The sequence below is a fragment of the Balaenoptera ricei genome, chromosome 15 (assembly GCF_028023285.1).
Source record: "Balaenoptera ricei isolate mBalRic1 chromosome 15, mBalRic1.hap2, whole genome shotgun sequence".
Taxonomy (NCBI): domain Eukaryota; kingdom Metazoa; phylum Chordata; class Mammalia; order Artiodactyla; family Balaenopteridae; genus Balaenoptera; species Balaenoptera ricei.
In genome coordinates this window covers 22296769-22317189 of record NC_082653.1, presented here as the reverse complement: position 1 = coordinate 22317189, position 20421 = coordinate 22296769, and the positions used below count along the sequence as shown (strand labels likewise).

Sequence of the window (20421 nt, the reverse complement as noted above, 5' to 3'; positions counted from 1 at the left end):
AATCCTGTCTTTATCTTATTGGAATTCTCTGCTGCATTTGACAGTGTTGATTACTTTCTCCTTGAAACTCTTCACTACCTTGGTTTCCATGGCAACCCACTCTTCTGGTTGGTTGTCGCACGTCTCAGGCCTTTCCTTTTCTTTCTCCTTTGTCGCCTACCCACACCTTGATTGGTTCTTCAAATGTCACTGTAACTCATGATTCTGCCCTGGGCCCTGCCCCATTCTCTGGTGATCTCACTCATTCTCCGGGTTCCCATTACTCAAGTGGTCATGGCCCTGGGCCAGTACTTCCAGTAGAATCTCTTCCTGAGCCCCAGACCCTTGATCCAAGTGCCTGCTGGGCTCCACCTGGCTATGACCCTGACCCCTTGGCTGTATCTGAGACCACTGTCTTGCCCCTCAAACTGGCTCCCCATGCTGCGGTCCCCTTCCCAGAGGTCTCTCCACCGTCTACCCAAGACACATGGGCGTCTTTGTCTTCATGCTCTCTCTCCCCCTAACAGCTAATGATCCATCATTTCTGGTTTTTATCTTCTACAAGTTTTGGATCTATTGCCATCTCCACTGGTCTAGTTCAGGCCTCTCCCTCTCTTATCTGGACCCTGGCCTCCTAACAGGCCTCTGCCTGGTTACTTCCTATAATGGATGCCTCGGGGGGTTGGGCTTTCTAGCATCCCTTATTCCACCCTAACAACGCTTGTTACATTTAGGGAGATTTCCTGTTCCCTATTTTACGTGGCTGTGGTGGGACACCGGATGCTCTCTCACACAGAAGCCACAGAGGCCTCTCCTTCAGGTCTTGCCTCTCACCACCCCAGTCCTGTCAGAGGATGGCATGAGGCCCGAGCTCAGCCAGTTAGACCAAGGCTCCCTCTTGACTTTGGAAGAAATAGAATTACTCGATGTCCAGGAGACACCACCAGGTAGTGGTGGTGAAGACCCTGAATGAAGCATTCAAGACTGTGCCCTATCCCCACAGACTTCAATGCCCATCATTCCTTCCCTCTATCCTGCCTCTCTGAGTCTCAGCTTCCTAACCTGCGAAATGGGACTAACGGTAGCTGTTTGCCTCACTAGGGGAAGGAGAGTGGGTTTGCCATGACCAGATGAGACAATGGTCACAACCTCACCATAAAATCTAAAAATAAAGAGCTGTGCCCACACCAGAGTGCAGAGTGCATTTCCTGAGACCCAGACAACCTCACATACAGACAGCTTGACTTTTATTTCCCTGTTTGTTAATTCCTTGGTATTTGTCACAAAATCTTTGCGGTTAAAAAATTCTGAACCTCCATTTCAGACATTTGATTTCAAGCAGAAAATAATTATTCTGTCTCTACCTAGCTCGCTGCCTGTTGCTAGGTACCGAAAGGTACAAAAATGAATAAGACACAGCCCCAGACATCAGGCAGGATGAAACTACTGCTAATTAGAGCTGTAGTCAGTACTCGGAGGGCAGAAAAACAACCTCCAGAAAAACACAGAGATCAGGTTACTTGGTAAAATGTACATGATTTAATTTTTCCCCTTTCCATGAACACAACTAATCCCTTCACCTATACACTTAATCCCACTGCTCCGGGGGCCCCTTTCATTACCTGTCCCTGCTCTTCTGTCCTCGCATAGCCCTCCTCCCTCCAAATGTCACTGTGTAAGAAACAGCACCTTCTAGAAACTTCTGTCCTCTCAGGTCCCCCTTTTCCCTCCTGCTTTCTCAGCCAGTCTCCAGATCACCCCCACCCAGTTGGGCTTTGCCCCCTCCCCTAAAGCTGCTATGGCAGGGGTCCCCAAAGACCAGGTCCACGAGATGCTCTCACCTCCCCCGACTTCTGTGCATCTGGCACATGAATGGCCACCCTGACCCCTGGAAACGCTCTCCTCCCTGGGCTTCTAGGGCCCCCACGTTTTCGGTCCTCTCCTCCAGCCACTCCTGCTCAGTCTCCTCGGCAGCATCCTCTTCCTGCATCCGTCCCTGAAGGGTCAGTCACAGCTCAGAGTCTGGCCCCGCCCCATGAACTCTGCACCTTCCCCTAGTTCTCCATCTACCCCCTAGGCAGTTGTCCACACTTCCTCTGTGAGCTCCAAACTGGCATGTAGACTTTCTTGACAACAGCTCTAGTCAAGGTCACCAATAGCCATTTTTCCTTCTTACCACCCATGCCCTTTGATCTTGCCTCTGATTTATACAGACAAGAGGACTTTAGGTGACAGCCCTTTCAACCTCTTTTCCATCACGTCTATCCTTGTTTCCTCTCAGCCCAGCCCAGAATTTCATCCTGACCCAAATCATAACCCTAGCAGCTTCTCCCCCATATTCCAAACTCCCCAGGACAGGTGCCATGCTGCCTGCTTTCCCTCCCTCTTTCACTTTCCTCTGCCCACCTTGTGGGGGCTTCTGACCCATCTCTCACAGGAACTGCTCCTGTGAGGATCTAGGGGGCCCATAATTGCTCCATCCAGGGGGCCCTCAGTCCCTACCCAACTGGCTTTTCTCTTTTGTTGGCTGATTATTCTCTCTTGGAAATGCTCCACATCCTTGGGTTTCCATGCCAACACAGGCTCCAGGTGCTTTTTCCATCTCTTTCTGCTTTCTCTTTTGCCTTTGTGGGCTTTTCTTTCTCTCTGCCCACCCTTAAATGGGGGAGAGGTTCTCTGTCTTAGACCCGCTTTCTCTTCTCAGCTGCCACATTCTCCTAGGGCAGCTCACAAAAGTCCATGGCTACAACTGCCATCAGTCACAACCCAAATCTTTCATTCAAATCTCTGCTGGGATCCAAGCTCTCTCCTAGCTCCTCACAGGCCATCTCCACCTGGATGCCCACCTTTCATTCAACTTGTCTAAAATTGAGCTCAACGATCCTCTTCTAGCCCCCCAAGCCTGCTCTTTCTCCTGGGTATTCTCCTATCCTCCCAAGACACAAACAGGGAAGGCATCCTTGACTCTCTTTCTTTGACCCCAGCAACAGTCAGTCAGCAGCTTCTCCTAACTTTACCTTCTCTTCATCCTCTTGGCCCCCACCCTAATTCAGGCCTTGCCCTCTCTACCTGGACCAAAGCAAACATCTCCTCACTGGTTCTCACACCTTCAAATGTCTCCAAGTAACCAGAGTCATCATCTTAAAACAGAAATCTTACCATGGCGCCTGCCCACTCAAAATGCTTCAGTGACTCCCTGTTGTCAAGAGGAAAAAGACCTAACTCTTCAATTAGACAGTCATGGCACTAGGTGATCTGGTCCCGCCTTCTCCATCCCCTGCCTCTTATTTCACACTTTGGCAACCCTGTCTATGAGTTTATCCGTGATGCCTCTCACTTCTGTCTCTGCCCTCTACCTGAATAACTCCTACTCATCCAGGCACCTCGTCTAGGAACCTCCCTGGATACTCCCATAAAGCTTCACACTTGTACCACCCACCCCAGCTGCTCCATGCTTTGCATGTGTCCCAAGCATATCTCTGGCCTTCTTACTACATATCATTTTAGAATCTGTGTGTTTTTCTACCTCTTTGACTGTGTGCCCAAGAGCAGACAATATATCTTATTTATCTTCACATTTTAACACCCAGCACCATGCCTGACACAAAGTAGACACTCAATAAATGTTGTATATATAGGCCAGTTGCCCTTTCTTGAAACTTTCATCTCTCCTCTCTTTGACTATCATATTACTTTCCAAAAAGTTACACCAATTCACATTCCCCTTCGCACTTAGTGCCTCTTACACTGTATCCTCATCAGCATTGAGTATTCTTAAATTTTTTTCCCCTAATTTGTTGGTGAAAACTAGTGCTTCTTTTTCATTTTTTATCATTGATCTTCTGATATTAGTGAAATTGAATATTTTTTCAAAAACTTTTGTCAGTTCTATTTCCTCCTCTGTAAACTGTTTACATGAATCACATACCTGTCTGTTGCATTTTTACTGTTAAGGTTTTGTGTGTGATCTTTTACACAGTATGGATCTGCAAATAGTTTACTCACTCTGCCTTTTGGTTCTGTTTGTGACATTGTTTGACTTTGGAAATACTTAGTTCTGATGTATTCAAATTGGTTGGTCTTTGCCTTCTTGCATTTTGTTGCTTTTTAGCTTAGAGGGGCTCCCCCTTTCAGACACGTTAAATATCCAATTCCTTTTCTCTTTGGTTTTTAATGGGTTTATGTCTCCTTTCTGATCAAAAGTTTTTGAATTTGGGGGTGTGCTCTGAGGTGAGGTTGAAAAGGGATTATTATTTTTCAATAGTCAGAGTTCCAACTTTGGACAAGTCTTCCCCTTGTGGCTCTGACACTGAGCTAAGTTATTCCTGGCTGATTATGGCATCAGGACCACAACATCCTCAGAGAATATGCCACCTGGACAGGGAACCAAAAGGCTATGGGAAGGTATGATTCTAGACACAATAACAATGAAATGCAGGGAAGCATTTAAGGGGTGGCAGCAGAAAGCCTTTCTGCAAGCCCTGCCAGGACAGTGTGTGGAAAGATAGTTCACCCACTTTGCCTATATGAGTGGCTGAATCTAGCTGGCACCCAACAAACAGTCCTGGAAGCTTCTGACTCTGCAAGGAAATGTTACTCGGGGACCACAAGGGAGGGAGAGCCCAACCCCTCCCCTCACCTGCATCAACCTACCTGCATAGACTCTGCCAGGACATTTCACCATCAGCAAAAAAATCTCTCAGCCAGTTCCTGCCACGTTCAGCTTCCAGGCGGCTGCAGCCATCACCACGATTCCGCCATGCTCCAAGATGTGGACTGACCCAGATCCTGGGGTCACCATGCCCCTTGTCCAATTACTGTTCTGGGTACCAGGGCATCTGAGGGTGATGCTAGAGCTAGAAAGGAACTCAAGGATTATCTAGTCCAACTGCTTCATTTTACACATGGGGAAAAACTGAGGCCCAGTGAGGGGAGGTGACTCACAGCCACCTGTTGCCACAGGAAGGATACCAGACTATAGAGCCTTTTACAAGGTTCTTCTCACATTATCTTTTGTGACATATTAGTGTCTGTGATATCTGTGTGTAAACTATTAGTCTAGAGGCTGGAAAATACTGCCACTTCAGAGTCGCCAAGAGGAGACTTGGGAGGCAAACTGAATTCCCTCACTTCTAGGAGAGTGAGGGCCACTTAATTCCTTAGGGAGTCTAGAGATTGACTGACTGAGCCTTCCACCCATCCACCCCCTTGGCCAGCCAACCAGCAGGTTCTATGCCAGGCCTGGCCAGGCAGGTACCGTGCCTGGTCAAGGGACAGAGATCAAGCCCCCACCCTCAAGGGTGGTGCAGGGCTCTGACAGCCAAGCAGGACCACAAGCAACAGGGAACCACGGAAGGGCCGTGTTTGTCTTCCTCCCTCAGAGACCCTCCCAAGTCTGCTTTGACTCTAAGATTCTTGACACTTCTGCACCCCAGAGATGTAAAGTTTATTCTTTAATGCAAAAAACCCTTTGATTAAATGCTTGCTTAACATACTTTCTTTCAACCAATACCTTTAAGACTGAAGTAACAAGGATAAAGTTCACTGATATTTCAGAGAAGATGGCTTTGGAAACGTTAAAGACTTCCTGGGCCAGCCCCTCCTAGGTGAACAGATGTGGAAACGGGGCGGGCGTGGGGGCGGTGCCTGGAGAAGAATGAGCAGAGGAGAGCAAGGTCACATGGCAAGGGGGTGGGGATCAGGCCCAGGGCCTCAGCTCCCCGCCCTGCCCTAGAGGGCGGCCACTAGCATTGTGGGGCGGGGATTGGAAGAATTTAGCTTTGGAAGAAGCAGTGAGGCGTCCCCCTGTAGACTCTCCACAAGTTGTCCAGGAAAAGAGGTGAGAGGCCAGAACCGCTCAAAGGGTTAGTCTGTGGAGAAGGTTCGTGCTTACCCCGTACCTGACAGGGCACTCTCAAACATCCCCGCACCAGTTCCTCATGAGGAGGAGGCCCAATAGGCAGTGATTTCTTTCCAAGAGGGAAAAATCCATGGATGGTCCTAGGCGAGCTAGTGGCCAAGCAGGGGTGCAAAGCCAGGGTTCTGGCCTCTCAGGAAAGAGCACCATCTAGGTGTTCCTCTCCCTTTTAGGATCTTGTCATTTCGGGGCTTGTAAAAAATAATTAAGGGAACTCATGTCGAGGTGCTGACATACGGCCTCGCAAATGAGGTCTCTCCCTAACTCCACACAACCCCGATGACACAGCGCGGTCATCATGCGCCTGCAGGACCGCCTCGATGCCCTACCCCTTGCTGCAGGAGCTCCTCACGGAGGGCATGGTCTTATCAGGTTCTGGGTTGGGCACAGGGCCTGGCAATGCTCCCTGCAGGAATGAATGAGTGGGAGAGCTGGATGATCAGACCGCATCCCTATGAAGCCTGAGCCCAATAAGGCTCGGTGGAGGGTGGTAGGGCACAGAAGAGAGGCAGTAACATTTGTGAAGACCTGGCCTTGAGCCAGGCTACAAGGGATGTTACCATCTCTGTTTTGCCAGTGAGGAAACTGAGGCTCAGGGATGTGTGGTCAAAGAGACAGGGGCGTAGGGCCCGGGCTCCCCGAAACCTCGTCTCTCAAGGTTTGCCGGTCCTAAACTGTTCCCCAAGCCCACGCCCACTGAGTCCCGAGAGGGAGACCCAGGGCTTCTGTCTGAAGCCTCCAGCTGCTGCTCAGCCAGCTCCTCCCCTTCATCTTGAGCCCGCTCTATGATCAAAGTTTTTCTCGCGATATGGAATTCTCTCCCTGAAGCCTGGCAGACCAAACTCTGCCCTTCTTCTGGCTTTTAGTCAGGATCACCTTCCCTGGCTTGCTGAGAGCACTGCTTAGTTCCTCCCTCTTTTCAGAGCAGTGACCCTTTCTCCCTTTAGGGGGCTGGGGGATGAGGGGTGAGCTTTGCAACAGACGCCAGGAGACTGGGTTCTGGCTGCGGCAGTCAACTGAACACAAGGGACGACCCCTCCCTGACCTCACTTCCTGCAGCTATTCAACGGGAGTCTCTCATCTTTCTCTGTCCTCCCTCCCCAGCCTGCTCTGGCTCCTGCCTTCCCCTCCTCACCCACCATGGCTCCTTGGATCTACTTCTCCCCATTCCCAATGATCTAGACAGGCCAGTGGCCTTCTTGACAGTCCTGCTGCTGTTACTGCTCAAATGCTATCCCGTTCCCTACTGAAAAAAATCCCACCTTAAATTAAGTGCTGCTCTGATTGGGCCACCCCCTACTCCCATCAGATCCTTGTCTATGATGGTTCCAGTCAGTTGGAAACTGAAGACTGCTCACTCAGGACTGAGTTTGGGGGCCCGCCACCAACACGTCAACCTTAAACCCCCTGACTATCTCCCAGTACAGCCCTCCAGGGCAGCCAGATACTGGTGGTCCTTCATTTTACTTTCAGCCCAGTCTCTTTCGCTGTAAGCAGAGATGCTTGATTAGATGGTGAGAAATAACATCTCATTTATTATTTCACTGCTCCAGCATTTACACGTGTCCTCAGGTCTCAGCCTGAACATCAATCCTCCCCAGCCCACACCAGGTCCCCCTAGACTCCCCTAGACTCCTCTCAGGGCACCTGCCACAGTCCATATTCTGTCTATCTGTGGGATTACCTGCCCAAGGTCACCCCCTTTCCCATTAGCTTGGATGACTCCCTGAAGGCAGAGACGCTCCACCCTGTCCACTGTGTGACCCCAAGGCCTGGTCCTGTACAGGATTCTGACAAGCACCTCAGGTTAAACAACAATGCAAACCCCCTAGGGAGGTGGGGGGAGCCCAATCACTGCGGAAGAGAAAGTCTGCATGACCACTAGCACTAGCACTCAACAGAGGGCTGAGTGAAGTCATCTAGGCAACTGGATCTCTAGGGAGAGGGAAGAGTCCAGGAAGGCTTCCTGACAGAGGACTATCCAGGCTAATGTGGTACAATCATTAAAGCATAAAGCATACGCAGGCTGCCCTGCAAGGGCAGTGCCACCTTCCCAGAGCTCAATCACCCTCCTCAAAGGTATCCAGGAGGACCCGAAGATCCTCGGAGAAAGGATTCCCAGTATATTAGGGGTAGGAAGACTGTGTTTGCTCCAAAGCGCACATCTTACCTACAAGGAAACTGAGGCGCAGAGCAGGGCACAGACCAGTTCCTAAAGAAGCCCAGACCTAGGCCTCATGGGATCTTGTGGTTACCAGGTGCCACGTGAGCAACATTTCACACTAGGAGCCACGGCGACTGGCAGAATTGCAGGGTGTGGTTTTCTAAGACCTGGTACCCTGCTCTTTTCCAGAAGAGGTATCATCCACTTCTCATTTTCCTGAAAGGCATTTCAGGAAGAGGAGGCAGGGTGCTGCTGGTGCTGCCTTGGCAGGTGGAAAGCAGTGCTGGGCAGACAGAATGCTGATGTGGCATCACCTTGGGAAAGGGTGGGCTGCAGGTTCCCTGCTGGAAAGGGCCACAAATCTTTCAGAGGGAGGCCTGTTTGTGACTCTTTAGTGAGCTTGACCTATGACAGAAAGCTGCTTTCGGAGGGAGAGCAAAGTAAGCAATAATCTTGGCTTCATTTATCATCCAGGTGCCTCCACGGGAGAGCGTGGCCACAAAAGCCTTGTTTGTTTGTTTTGTTTTTGGAATTTGCAGTTGTCTATTTTCTTAAGTCTTCCCACTAGGCTAGAGTCATGCGCTCCTGGAGAGTCAGGCCTGGGTCTTGCCCCTGAAATCCCCAGCAAGCCCAGTACAGGGGCTCAATGTTTGCTGAACAAACCATCCTTTCCACGTGTAACAGTCCTCAACTTGTCAAGACTTTGCTGAACCACAAAATACATCCAGAAACACACACAAAAAAAAAAGAATGCAGAGGTAAAAACACAAAAGCATCAGAAAGGAAAAATACCCAGCAGATATAATCAATAAGTTTGGTTCTCTGAAAATACCTTTAAAATGAACAAACCTTTGGCAAGTTTTGACCAAGAAAAGGAAAAGCACTGATAGGCGATGGTAGGAACGAAAAAAGGGATACACTGACAATGGGGAGATTGCAAAGGGCAGGAGAAAACTACACAAAACTTCATAGCAATAAATTACCAATCTAGGTATAACAGATGACCTTTTATGAAACAACCCAAGCCCTTTTACAACAATAAACTCTCACAACAGCCCTGTGCCTTGGACAGGCAGTGCTCCTGTTATGTTTTCTAGAAGGAGAAGAGATGGAGAGGTGGACACCCAGCACAGGGCCCTGGCAAGCCACCCAGCTTTGTCTCAAAGGTCACGGCCATGGGAGCACGTGCACATTGACGGCACAGAACCACGCCACTCCCGCACTTCCAGCCATCGCCCGGAGCCCCCTGCGTGGACAGCCAACCTTATTTATTTTTCCACTTGAAATGCCATAAGGGGTTTCACTTTATTTTTACTTCAAAAGCAGCACCATAAAAATTCTTGATGATTAGAGCTCCAGCTGTCTTAAGTTGTTTGTCAAGGGATCGGTTACTCAAATCTCCTACGGAGGGAAACAGTTTCAGGCGAGAAGCCATGGGAGCTGAGAAACGCAAATGTCTCATCTCTGAAAACTTTCAGACTCCCTCCTGTTCACCGCCGGGCCTGCCCCCTGCTCCCCCTCCCCCAATCCCACCATCTGCTCTCCAGAGAGCAGATCAAATTTTCAGCCTAAGGTACTGTGGCGCCAAGGACTCAGCCCCTCCATGCTACCCCCTGCCCCCCACCAACTTAGAAATCCAACACCACGACCCAAATGGACTGCAGCCACATAAAACCACAGAGTAAAGTTTATAAAGCTTTATTAAACATTTCAAACAGCTGTGCAACGAACACACCAGAAATAAAAGCTCCAGAATAGCAGTCCAAATGTTCCACAAGTGTGGCCTCGCAGTCCCATTCCCTAGATGGACTGCCTCCAGTTCTGTCCTCTGCCTGGCCCACCTCCCTCCCCCTTCAGGCAAGAGAAAGATGGATGGTTTAGACTGGAAGGACAACCATGCTGATCCCCAGCGGGCAGGGGCCAGGAGACAGTCTCGTTTGCCAACACTTTTACTGAAGCGCAGAAAAAGAAAAAAGCAAGTGACAGTCACAAAGTCTTCCCGTGTATTCTTCATAACGTATACAGTCTATACGCGCAGGACCGGAGAAGCTCCTGGCACGAGGACGATGGCCACTGCTCCCCTCTGTCTCGTCTGAACCACCTCGGAGTCCAGTGTGCTGGTCACTCTGCAATCCCCATACTAAATACCAACTGTAGCGGCCCCTACAAGCTAGCTATTGCTACACCTCAAAATCAGAACACGTTCGATAAAGCTTCTTTAAAAAGGATTTACACATGTACTTGTACACGTACGTATGTATACACACACGCGCACGCACGGCACACCACACCAAAAAATATCCAAACACCTATCAGGGGATCGTGGCTGTTATGAAACACACAATACTCTCCCATTCACTCGGCTGGGGACCGCTAGATCTACGTAAACACACCACACGTCAATCCTGCAGAGCATGCACGGGAGACAAAATGAGGCCCCCTCCTTGCGACAGTTGAGAAAGGCAGGAGGAAGGGCAAAGGAAGCGAAGCCGGGCTGCTGAGCAGGAGCCCAGACCCCCAGGTGAAAGAGCAACATGTATCTGTTACTTCTTCCTTCAAAATGAAGTGGGGAAAATACTGAAGACTTGTGGACAGCAGTCAAGACACAATTCTGTCTAGCCTGCTGGCCAGGGAAGAAGGATGAAAAAGCGAGGCTCTCGGGCATCAGCAATCTCGTTATATTCGAGATAAGTGCAAAACTGAGCCCTGTCTTGGACAGGTGCTCCCCAAAAAAGGAAAGGGCTAAAGAGAACTAACAGGAAGCCAAGAGAGGGACGGAGGAGTCAGTAACACTCTGAGAAGGGAGGAACCCCTGACAAGGAAGGGTCACAGAGGTGACAATGAGACTGGCATTTTATCTGCCCGGATCATGCTGGGGCAGTTGACCAGGATGGGTGCAGGCTCCTCGTGGGAATGAGGCGAGGGGGGTGGCCATCCTGCCAGCCGGGGGCCAAGATGGGGACAGAACACATACAACCACAAGACCACCCACGACTACAGGACTCTACGATAAAAGCACCGGTCAGTGCTATTATTCACATTATAAGGATAAAACGTCACAGGCCAAAAAGGCGCCATTAGGAATGTGGCACCCGCAGGGCCGCGGGATTTGAAACTCCAATGCTTTATGACCTATGTCAGTGCCTCCCCTCCCGTCTTCTGCTTCCTTGGAAAGCTAACTGGGCTGGCTGTTAGGTGCCCACAACGCCGGGGTCGTGTGCCGATTCCGGAAGCGGGGAATCGGAGCAGTGGTACAGGAAACAGTTTCCCCAGCAGCTATAGCAGATGAGGAACAGGGCTGCCAGGAAAACCAAGGCACAAATTGTGCAAGGCTTCCGTTCCAGGAGGAAGCTGAGCAGGTAGAAGCCCATGAACATGGAGTGGCTGAACCACAGGGCGGGGTTGAGGGGCTTGGGGATGAGGAGGACGGGCAGCAGCCACTGGAGGCAATACATGATCTCTGCTGGACAGGGCCTTCGCCAAGGCCACCGGGCACCGCTGCAGGAACCGACCTAATGGGAGCCAGCGGGCGCGGGCGGCTGCCCTCTGCTTTCTTCAACCCTCGCTCTCCAGGAGCTGAGCCGCTGTGGTCTCTGGCTGTCAGCCCGGGATCACCAAGGCAGCAGGGATCCTGAAGAGAAAAGTCAACACAACAGACAAACAGACACAAAACAGACAGACAGACAAAAAAAAAAAAAAACAGGAACAGAATGTATACTTATTTGGAAAAATGGATCATGGTTAACAACAGCAAATGTGAATGCCCTTTCCTCCCTGCCCACCCATGGAAGTCTACTCCTCTCCAAGTCACCCTTTCCAGAAGCATCCTGGGTGTCTCCCCTTCTTGGGGGCTAGGCCAGAGGGCTCTAGGCAGGTCCGGCACAGTGGCCTGGCTTTGCCTGGGCCCTGCCCAGCAGAGATCATGTATCGCCTCCTGGGGCTGCGGCCCGTCCTCAAGGGACCCAGACCTCACAATACCGCCCTGTGGTTGCCACTGGACGGCCATGGGCTCCATGCTGTGACCCCTGAGGAATAAGAAAAGGATTCTGTGTCTAGTATCTCTCACAGCAGGTGCTCGGTGGAGAGTTAAAGTAGTTAGCGGCGCACTGCCGGCGGGAGATTGCCAGCAACGGATCCTTGCAAGCTCTGGGAAGCCGCCGCGGCAGCATCACCGAATATTTTGTTTTAAGATGGCAGCCTAGAATGAGCTTGCCTTTTTCAAATAATCCGGCGTCATTTTGCCAAAATCAGCCAACTTCTTCGAAAGTCAATGTAGGGGAAAAAAAAAAAATCACCATGCTACTTCGTCCAAACTGACCTCTCTGGGTTCACTTGCGCTCTCCAGCTGCTGCCGGCACTGTATAGAACTTGACCTCTATGAGCTTTTAATCAAAATTAATTTCCTATCCACATAGGGGCAAATGCCAGTTGGCCCCCGTGCCAGGCAGTTTGCTGGAGAGAAGTGCTCTCGAGCAGCGGGCCACCGGTGCGCCAGGGCCGCGCTCGCAGACCGCATTCCGGTCTTCGTGCCGCGCCAGGAATCGGAGCGGCGGCAGCCACGACCCTCTGGCAGCGGTAGCAAAACCCTCCTCCAAGCTCCAGACGCCCAGCGCAACGGGTACAAAGAACCTCGCTGGCTGAGGAAGACCTACCAGCGCCTGGGGGGTAGGGGAGCAGAGGTTGAATTACCCGCCTAGCAGAAAACTATCCCAGAGCGCATTCAGACCACTTCTTTGGAGAGCTCATCCCATCCCTTCCGCGCATACAAAGGCGCCATCCCTCCTACAGGGTAGACACCCGGTGACTATCGCTTCTGCACCTAGGGCTCAGTGCCCTGGCTCGGCTCCCTACAGCCGCCACCGCTGTAGATCTAGCAACCGTAAGAAGCGGGATGCGGGCATCAGGGAAAGGTTCCGCGCTCAGAGGCTCTCGCAAAGCAGAGGACGTGGTCTTCTAATACATCGAATATTAGAAAATGAGTGCTGAGCGGGGAGCCTGTGAAGCCAAGGCTTCTGGAAGGGGCACCTGTTTTTGCTCCGTGGGGCAGATGATCCCTCTCTAAATTAGGTCCCCCTTCTTTTCCATCCTTGCCCAGGTGTGATCTGGCGCGGCACCGGACACTGGGCTCGAATTTGCAGGCCCGGGCTCGGAGAGATGGGCTCCGCTACCAAGGGGTGCGCACCCCTACTCTTACCCTATGCGCTAACTCAGAGTTGCATTTCCCCTCCATTTTACATTAAAATTCAAACGCGGGCACAGCGGAATCTTCTGGAAAGGGGCTAAGATGAACTCAGGAGGCGGGGGTCGGTGTGGAAAGAGCAGATGGATTATTTTTTTCCTCTCCTGACGAATGAGGAGCGCCCCCGGCCACCCCTCCTCACGGACCCCCCCCCCCCAATAGCGCGCATGCGCACTTGGGCGGTGGGCGGATACTTAAGGCGCGGCCACCGCGGCTGCGGCAGTGCGCCCAACAGCGGACTCCGAGAGGCCAACGGACCTCGGAACCGGCAGCACTCGCTCCCAACCACCCACCCACCACTCTCGGAACCATGGCGGCAGTGGCAGCAGCCTCGGCTGAACTGCTCATCATCGGCTGGTACATTTTCCGCGTGCTGCTGCAGGTAAGTGTGCCCGGGTTCTGGGTGGGAGAGGGTCGCGATGTGCGCCCCCTGAACCGGCAAGTCCGCGTCACAATTGCCGCATCCCGACCCGTCCTGTCCTGATTGCCGCGATCCCTGCCCACCCAAGTGCCGCGGCCGGCACCGCACGCCCCCGCCCGTCCCCTGCGTCCTCCTCCTTGCGTAGACCCTTCCCAGTGCGCCCGCCCGGGAACAAAGAGTTGGGGCGCGGCGGGCGCCAGCCGCGGACGATCGCCGAGGCGCTTAGCGACCAACGTGGTAAGAAAATACCGCTACGTGAGACTCGACCCCAGGAGGGAGGCGGGGCACTTCTGTTTTGCGAAAAGAGACTTTACCGCTCACACAGCGGAATTTTTCCGCCTTAAAAAAATTGCGCATTGCGGGGAAATTTTCCTTCAGAAAATAGAGTACTTGCGGGGGTGGGACAAAAAATAAGTTAGAAAAAGGCACTTCTCAGGGGGGGAAAAAAAACCCAGCACTCCGCCATCAAGATTATAACAAATCAGAAAAATTCGCGGGAAAAAATGAATTAGAGAAAATGCGCATTGCAGGAAGAATAAATCAGACAAAAGCACTTGGCAGAAAAAAAAATGCATTAGATAAAAAGCGCCTTGCAGAAAAAATATTAGACAAAGGAGCTAACAAACTATGAATCGATAAGAGCGCTTTGAAGAAAACAATTAGAGGAAAAGGTTCTTTGCAGGAAAAATAGAACAGAAAAAAAGCCCTTCCGAAAAAGGACAGTTCGCTTTATTAAAAAAAAAAAAATCAAATACAGGCAAAGCGCTTTGTGTAAAAAGAAATAAATCAGAAGAAATTGCTTTGCCCATAAAATCATCTACCCTAAAAGCACCCCTTGCAGGAAGAATTCCCTGCTAAAGGAATCCTTTGCCAAAGGAATCGCATATTTCCTTCAAGGTGTTCCTGGAATGCTGCATTTACTGGGTAGGATTCGCTTTTCGAAATCCTCCAGGGACACAGCCCATTGCGAGAAGTGAGGTATACCTAAGTTGTGGGTCCAATCAGCTTGCGGCCATGCAGCCTTCAGCACAGTTGGAAAAGCTCCAGCTGCCCTGACTCGTGGACAAGCTGCGCCCGCACCCGCCTCTCCTCATTGGACAGGCGGGCGGGGCAGGGGGCGGGGCGGGGGCGGGCACGGCAGCACTACAGACACGCTGCGGATGCTCGCCTCTAAGGGCAGGTCCTGGGTCTCTCTCTCGCCACAGGTGTTCAGGTACTCCCTGCAGAAGCTGGCATACACCGTGTCGAGAACCGGACGGCACGTGTTGGGAGAGCGCCGCCAGCGGGCCCCCAACTGAGGCTCCAGCCCCCTCCCCTGGGCGGCCGTGTCACCAGGTGCTCCTGTGCAGTTCCACCAGCATGGGAGCCAGTGCCGCGCAGGAATGGGGCGTCCCCTGTGCCCTCTCGCCAGAGGAGCACTTGCCAAGGTCAGTGAGGGGCTGGTAGGCCCCCGGAGAAGCAGCACCGACAATGACGACAACACCAGATCCCTTCCCCACCCCTTTGCACCCGTCCTACTGCGGGTGGCGTAGAGGGAGGAGGGGGGAGTGGGGGAGCAGACCCCTGAGATCTGGGCACAGGCAACGCACTCAGATCTGGACCAAGTCGGGACAGCGCCATCCCAGCCCCACAGCCACGGCCATGCCAGCAGGCCGCACCACAGAGATCCAGACAACCACACCAGCCAGCAGAATGGACATTCCAACTTCACCAGCCGAAGCCCTGAATCTCCGTGCAGCAGACAAGTGACAACTGCGTGCCTGTGTGGCGGGACTGGAGGGCAGAGGGTGAGGGAGGAGGGTTAAGAAACAGAGCAGGGCCCTCTCACTGTCCCTTGCCTACGGCATGTGCATTCCAGCCTTGCTGCCTTTGCTCCCTCAGTTCCTCTTTCCCCCCACTCCCACCCAAAAGAAATGTCACTCAATTTGGACCTACTGAACAAGAAAACGAATCCCATCGTTACCAAAACACCTCCTCCAAGCCCCCAGCCCCTCACTGATCTTGTATCCCCCAGGTCTCACGCAATTGTGGTCAATATTGTGGTAATCGCTAATTGTAATGATTGTATAAGTGTGCATTAGTTGTGTCTCCCCGGCTAGATTGTAAGCTCCTGGAGGACAGGGACCGCCTCTACAAAAAAATTAAAAAAGTACCTCCCCTGTCTCGCACAGTGTCCCAGGACCCTGCGGGGCGGTGGAGGCGCACCAAAAAGTTTTGTCTCCTGTGACTTCTTTTCCGGCTTCAACACATACTTCTAAGACTGGGCTGATGTGCCCATTGTGGAGTGGGCACTCTACTCGGGAGAGGGACGGAGGGGAAGCAACAAAATGGGAATAAACCTTCACACACCCAGTTCCATCTCAACACTGTCCTGAGATAAAGGACCACATCCCCGCACCACCACCCAAAGAAAAAGGTGGACATCTTCACTTGTGGTCTCGGAATAAGGGACCACTTATACCTCCCCAAAGGTGTGGGTGCCTTCAGTTTTCCTGGGATAAGGGGCCTTGGCAAGTAATCAGTGGGAAAGATGGAAGGAGGGAAAAGATAGGAGGGGGAAAAGTGGGAAGAGCCCTCAAAATGGAGGTACTAGGGGCCAAGAGGGTGATCAGGAATTCAGAACACAGTCTTATCTCCATCCAGGATCCCCAAGGAAATGAGCACGGGGGTGGGGGTGGGGGTGGGGGGTGGGGGGGGCACTGGTTTGGACAATGACTATGGGGTAAAAGGTGTGGTGTGGCGCCTCCCCCGCCCAGTTCCTCCCTCCAGGCCCTATAACCTCTACCAGGACCACTACAAGGGCATCCTGCCAGGCCCGCCTACTTTCCCAGGGTCTCCTCCCCCACCCTCAGGAACCTCTCTCCAGCTCACTCTCCCCACTACTGGGTCCTGTGCTTCTCCCAGCACTAGCCTCCATATCCTTAAGGGTGCTTACCGGGTCCCTGGCCCTGGGCTCTCCCCTGCCATCATGCCAGGGTGGTGGGGTGGGCTGGCTGCTCGGCTCCCAAGGTCTCTCTCCCACTCCTCAGTGAGTCAAGGCTTCTTTTACGTGGGGTCAGCTGACTGCCTCAGCAAATGGCACTGCCGCCTGTTCAGCCTCGTCTCTGGCTTTATGTGTCCCTGTCACCACACACCTGTTCCTGGGTCAACATCCAGGGAGTGAGTTGGAGGGCTATAAATCTTTCTGCCACTTCCTCAAATCCCTTAGTCACAGCTGTCACAAACAATTTTGGAGCACAAAGGACCTCAATCCCTTGAGCCTGATGTTACCCGCCCCTGCGCCAGACCCTAGCGTTTCTCAGCCCAACCACTAGCACCTTTAGAGGCACCTATAACTTCAGTTCAAGATAAGAGAATTATGGGGGTGGGGGGTGTAGACCTCAATTCCACTATTGGCTTTGCCATCAGTCAGCCCAGGGAACCTGGTCAGGTCACTCCTAGCCACCTTCGGTTCCCCTCTGTAAAAGGACTGCTAAGATCCCAGAGAACCCCAACACACTAGAAACAGTCTGCCATCAAAGTGGCAATCAGGACTCAATGGGACTAGGGTGCGGATGTGCGATCAGAGCCTCATCCTCCTCAGGCTGGGCGGTTCCAGCCCCTACCGTAGCCTGTAGGTGGGGCAGGTCTCCTCTTGCCCCGGGGTGACTCAGCAGCAGGCAATGCCCACACCTCCCTTCTGAAGCCTGTATCTTGGCAAGCCTCAAGACTGGGAGTTTCTGTGGTTTTCCACACTAAATGCAGAGAACCATGAACATATTTCAACATGTGTTCTCAATAAAGGGTGCCCCTCCCCTCGGAGCCCTCAAGGGGCGTGCCCACGGCCCCACTGCCCCAGATGCTCTAATCTCAGCCCAGTTATAAAGTAGCTGGGTTCAGGGGGACAGGCTGCAGCAGCGTGGAATGTCTGGCTGCTCTCGACACTGTAGGCCCCCTTTTAAAAGGCAGGAGGCTGCTGGCAGCCCCAGGGCTTTCCAGATGATCTTGGCCAAGCCCAACTGCAGGGCTTTCTCCATCCCTCCATCAGCAGGGCTCTGAGTGTGGCATGATGAGATGACAGACTTCCAGGCAAGGGCCGCCCTGATGGGCTGCACCCGCATGGGTGGCTTGAATGTGCAATGTCCACTCCCCCCTTTTGTGCCCCATCCAAACCCTCATGTTATGGCAGGAAACACAGTCCACCAGAGAAGATGGAAGGAATGTGTTCACTTTCTATTCCTGTGCAATGCTTAGAAGTCTAGTCCAAACACATCTTGTTTATAAAATTTTTTCCAGAAGCAATACCATTAAAACATTTTATTCTGACAGAGAGCAACAAAAAGAGTTGAAAATGACTACAGTTTTGTTGCAAAGCCCTTAGTCCACAGGCCCCCCCTTTGCTTAAATTTTCTCTACCACATCCTCAAGACTTTGCCCCCACGAGGCCAAGGATAGAGCAGTTGAGTTATGAGGGAACTGGAATGGCTTTGTGAGACTCCAGCAACAGGCAAGACTCTTGGGACTAATGCCCCCAAAGGATGTTAGTTTCTTAGCCTAACCAGTTGAGGTTAAACCACAGAGGGGTTTAGGTACCATGACTGTTGGAAGTGTGTGGTGCTATGTGACACTGTTACCTCTACCTGTGGAATATTTGGATTGCGATTGAAGGACAAGTTTCTTGAGCTTCAGCTGCAGGACAGCAACAGCTTATTACATGTGGGTTGGATTGGATGAGGGAGCAGGTGTGCTGTGAGTCATTTGCTAGACATTTATTTTCAAACTTCTATCTACTCAGAAGCCAGTACCCTACAGTGAGATTCTGAATTTGCAGTGAGTTTTACCCCCAGAGATTTAAACGTGCACACATATACAAAACATTAGTCTAACAACAGTCTCTTTTTCCCTGGAGACCTCTGATTTCCTCTATATGCCCCAGAGACATGTCACCATCTTCTCTGGTTATGATCCTGCTCCCCCTCCCCCTCCCTTTCTCCCTCCCACGGGGCCCATTCCCCAGCAGGATCCAGATTCCAGAGCATTCCCAGAACAGGAAGTCAGAGAGGCAGGCAACACATGGTCCTTGGTATATCACACAGCGACAGGCTTGAAATGGAATGCATATGTTTCAAAGATAAGAGAACAACAACAGAAAAAGACAGCCAAACCCAGACTTCCAGATTCCTCTTTGAAACAACATGTTACAGATAAAAGGTTAAACTGTTTTTGGCAGCAATTCTAACAAGACCAATTTCAGATACGGAAGCGATCTGGTCACTGGAAACCGACCAGGGCTCGGCAATCTTTCAACAGATTTGCTGACATTAATTAGTCTCTGATTTAAAACAAACAAACAAATAAACAAGATCTAACACTTGGCATTAGCACTTAAGCTGGAACTTTGTGTGTGTGTGTGTGTGTGTGTGCCTGGCTTTGGTGTTGCCGTCCAGAAGGCTGAGGGGATGGTTGTACCATGTCAGGCAGGGCAAACAGAAGCTGTCCCCAAAACACCAGTTCCCTGAAAGGGATAAAACATGATCCGAACCTATAAACAGAAAGGCCGTTTCTTTCCCAGGACAGACCCCAGTCTGCCCCAACATTTAGCGTTGAAAAGGGACACGGAGGCCTGGAAGGAAATTAAATAAGGTGTGGAAGAGGGAAGGAAAAAGCAACTGTCCCCCATCCCCCATTCTTCTCTCCAGGCCATTAGTGTTCCAGGCAATCCATTCCTTCAGCTGCCCTTGAGGGCCACTCCCCACATATATTGTAGGAAAGGGAACGGGTGTCCAGACTTGGTGTAAAATTAGAGGGAGTAAGAAGCACCCGCGACCCAAAGCAGAGCGTCAACCTATCACCCCAGACACCAAGGCGGGGACCCGGGGAGGGAGACCCTTTTCTCCTCTCTCCCCTACGCCCCTTCTGGTTTTAAAAAAAAAAAAAAAGACAACTTAAGTGGCGGGGACAGAGTGACAGGCATCTCAGAAGCTGGGCCCCCTGCCACGGGTACCGGGGCCGGAGAGAAGGTTGTCGCACCCCCAGCCCCGAGCTCCCCATCTCTGCCTGCCCCATCCCAGAAGCAGACAGGCTAGTGCTGACCTTGGAGGCCTGAACGAGAACCCAGGAGTCCAGTGACCTGCCCTCGGGCCAGGAAGAGACCCCCAAGGCCCAGGCTGGGGGCCAAACAGGGCAATCACGTGACACCGGACAGGGGCGGCCCCCAGGGTGCGCGGAAGGAAAACCCCAGAGAGGGACCGGACGACGCCTAAGGTGACCCCGAAGGGACAACATGGCGGCGCGGCCGCATTGAGGGCCTCTCATCCCGCCCCCAGGAGGCCGACGCCACGGTACCTGCGAGCCCTGCCATGGCGCCGCCGCCACCGTTGACGCCTTCGCAGCTGCAGCCTGCCTCCGCCTCAACTCGCCTCCGACGCCGCAGGAAGCAGGGGAGACGCCCCCTTCGTCTTCTAGTCGAGCCGACCGAGGACCCCTTCTGGGATAGGGCTGCCTACGGCAGATGCCTGATAATACGACCTAAATTGGGGGCGTCTTCTATGCCCGATATCCTCCTAACATGTGCCACAGATGACCATTTGAAGACTTTTTGCTAACGTGTTCAGAAATCTGGGGGTTCTGAAGTCTTCAAATCCGAAGAATTTTTGATCAGGCGCATCCAGGACAGCCCCCAATCACGCCCCTCCCCCACTCGGTCCCCTCATACATATGCA

At 52.1% G+C, this 20421-nt stretch overlaps 2 protein-coding genes across 10 annotated transcripts in view; one reads left to right on the top strand and one right to left on the bottom strand.

Annotated features, from left to right (window-relative positions):
* Nucleotides 1-20197, bottom strand: part of BLCAP (BLCAP apoptosis inducing factor) — a 28150-nt gene extending 7953 nt beyond the window's left edge. The window contains exons 1-3 of one of the 7 annotated variants that reach the window (XR_009497755.1): nt 20045-20197; nt 11573-11691; nt 4633-4835 (exon numbers count right to left, since the gene is read on the bottom strand). Coding sequence is in view for 2 of the 7 variants with exons in the window: in XM_059898621.1 (XP_059754604.1) it covers nt 11252-11515 (264 nt within the window). In the remaining 5 variants the exon portion in view is untranslated. Of the gene's footprint in view, nt 1-4632; nt 4836-9742; nt 11692-16655; nt 16818-20044 lie in introns of those variants that run through there. The other 6 variants (XR_009497754.1, XR_009497756.1, XR_009497757.1 and 3 more) reach the window with 6 other exon arrangements.
* Nucleotides 13509-15931, top strand: NNAT (neuronatin). 3 transcript variants are annotated; one of them, XM_059896300.1, is made up of 3 exons: nt 13509-13681; nt 14618-14693; nt 14926-15931. In XM_059896300.1, the coding sequence occupies exons 1-3, from the start codon at nt 13610-13612 to the stop codon at nt 15153-15155; spliced, it is 378 nt and encodes a 125-aa protein (XP_059752283.1). In that variant the 5' UTR covers nt 13509-13609; the 3' UTR covers nt 15156-15931. The 3 variants fall into 3 exon arrangements, with proteins under 3 accessions (XP_059752283.1, XP_059752281.1, XP_059752282.1); XM_059896298.1 differs by having other exon boundaries at nt 14618-14698; nt 14926-15111; XM_059896299.1 differs by lacking the exon at nt 14618-14693 and having other exon boundaries at nt 14926-15111.
* Nucleotides 20198-20421: the final 224 nt, after the last annotated feature.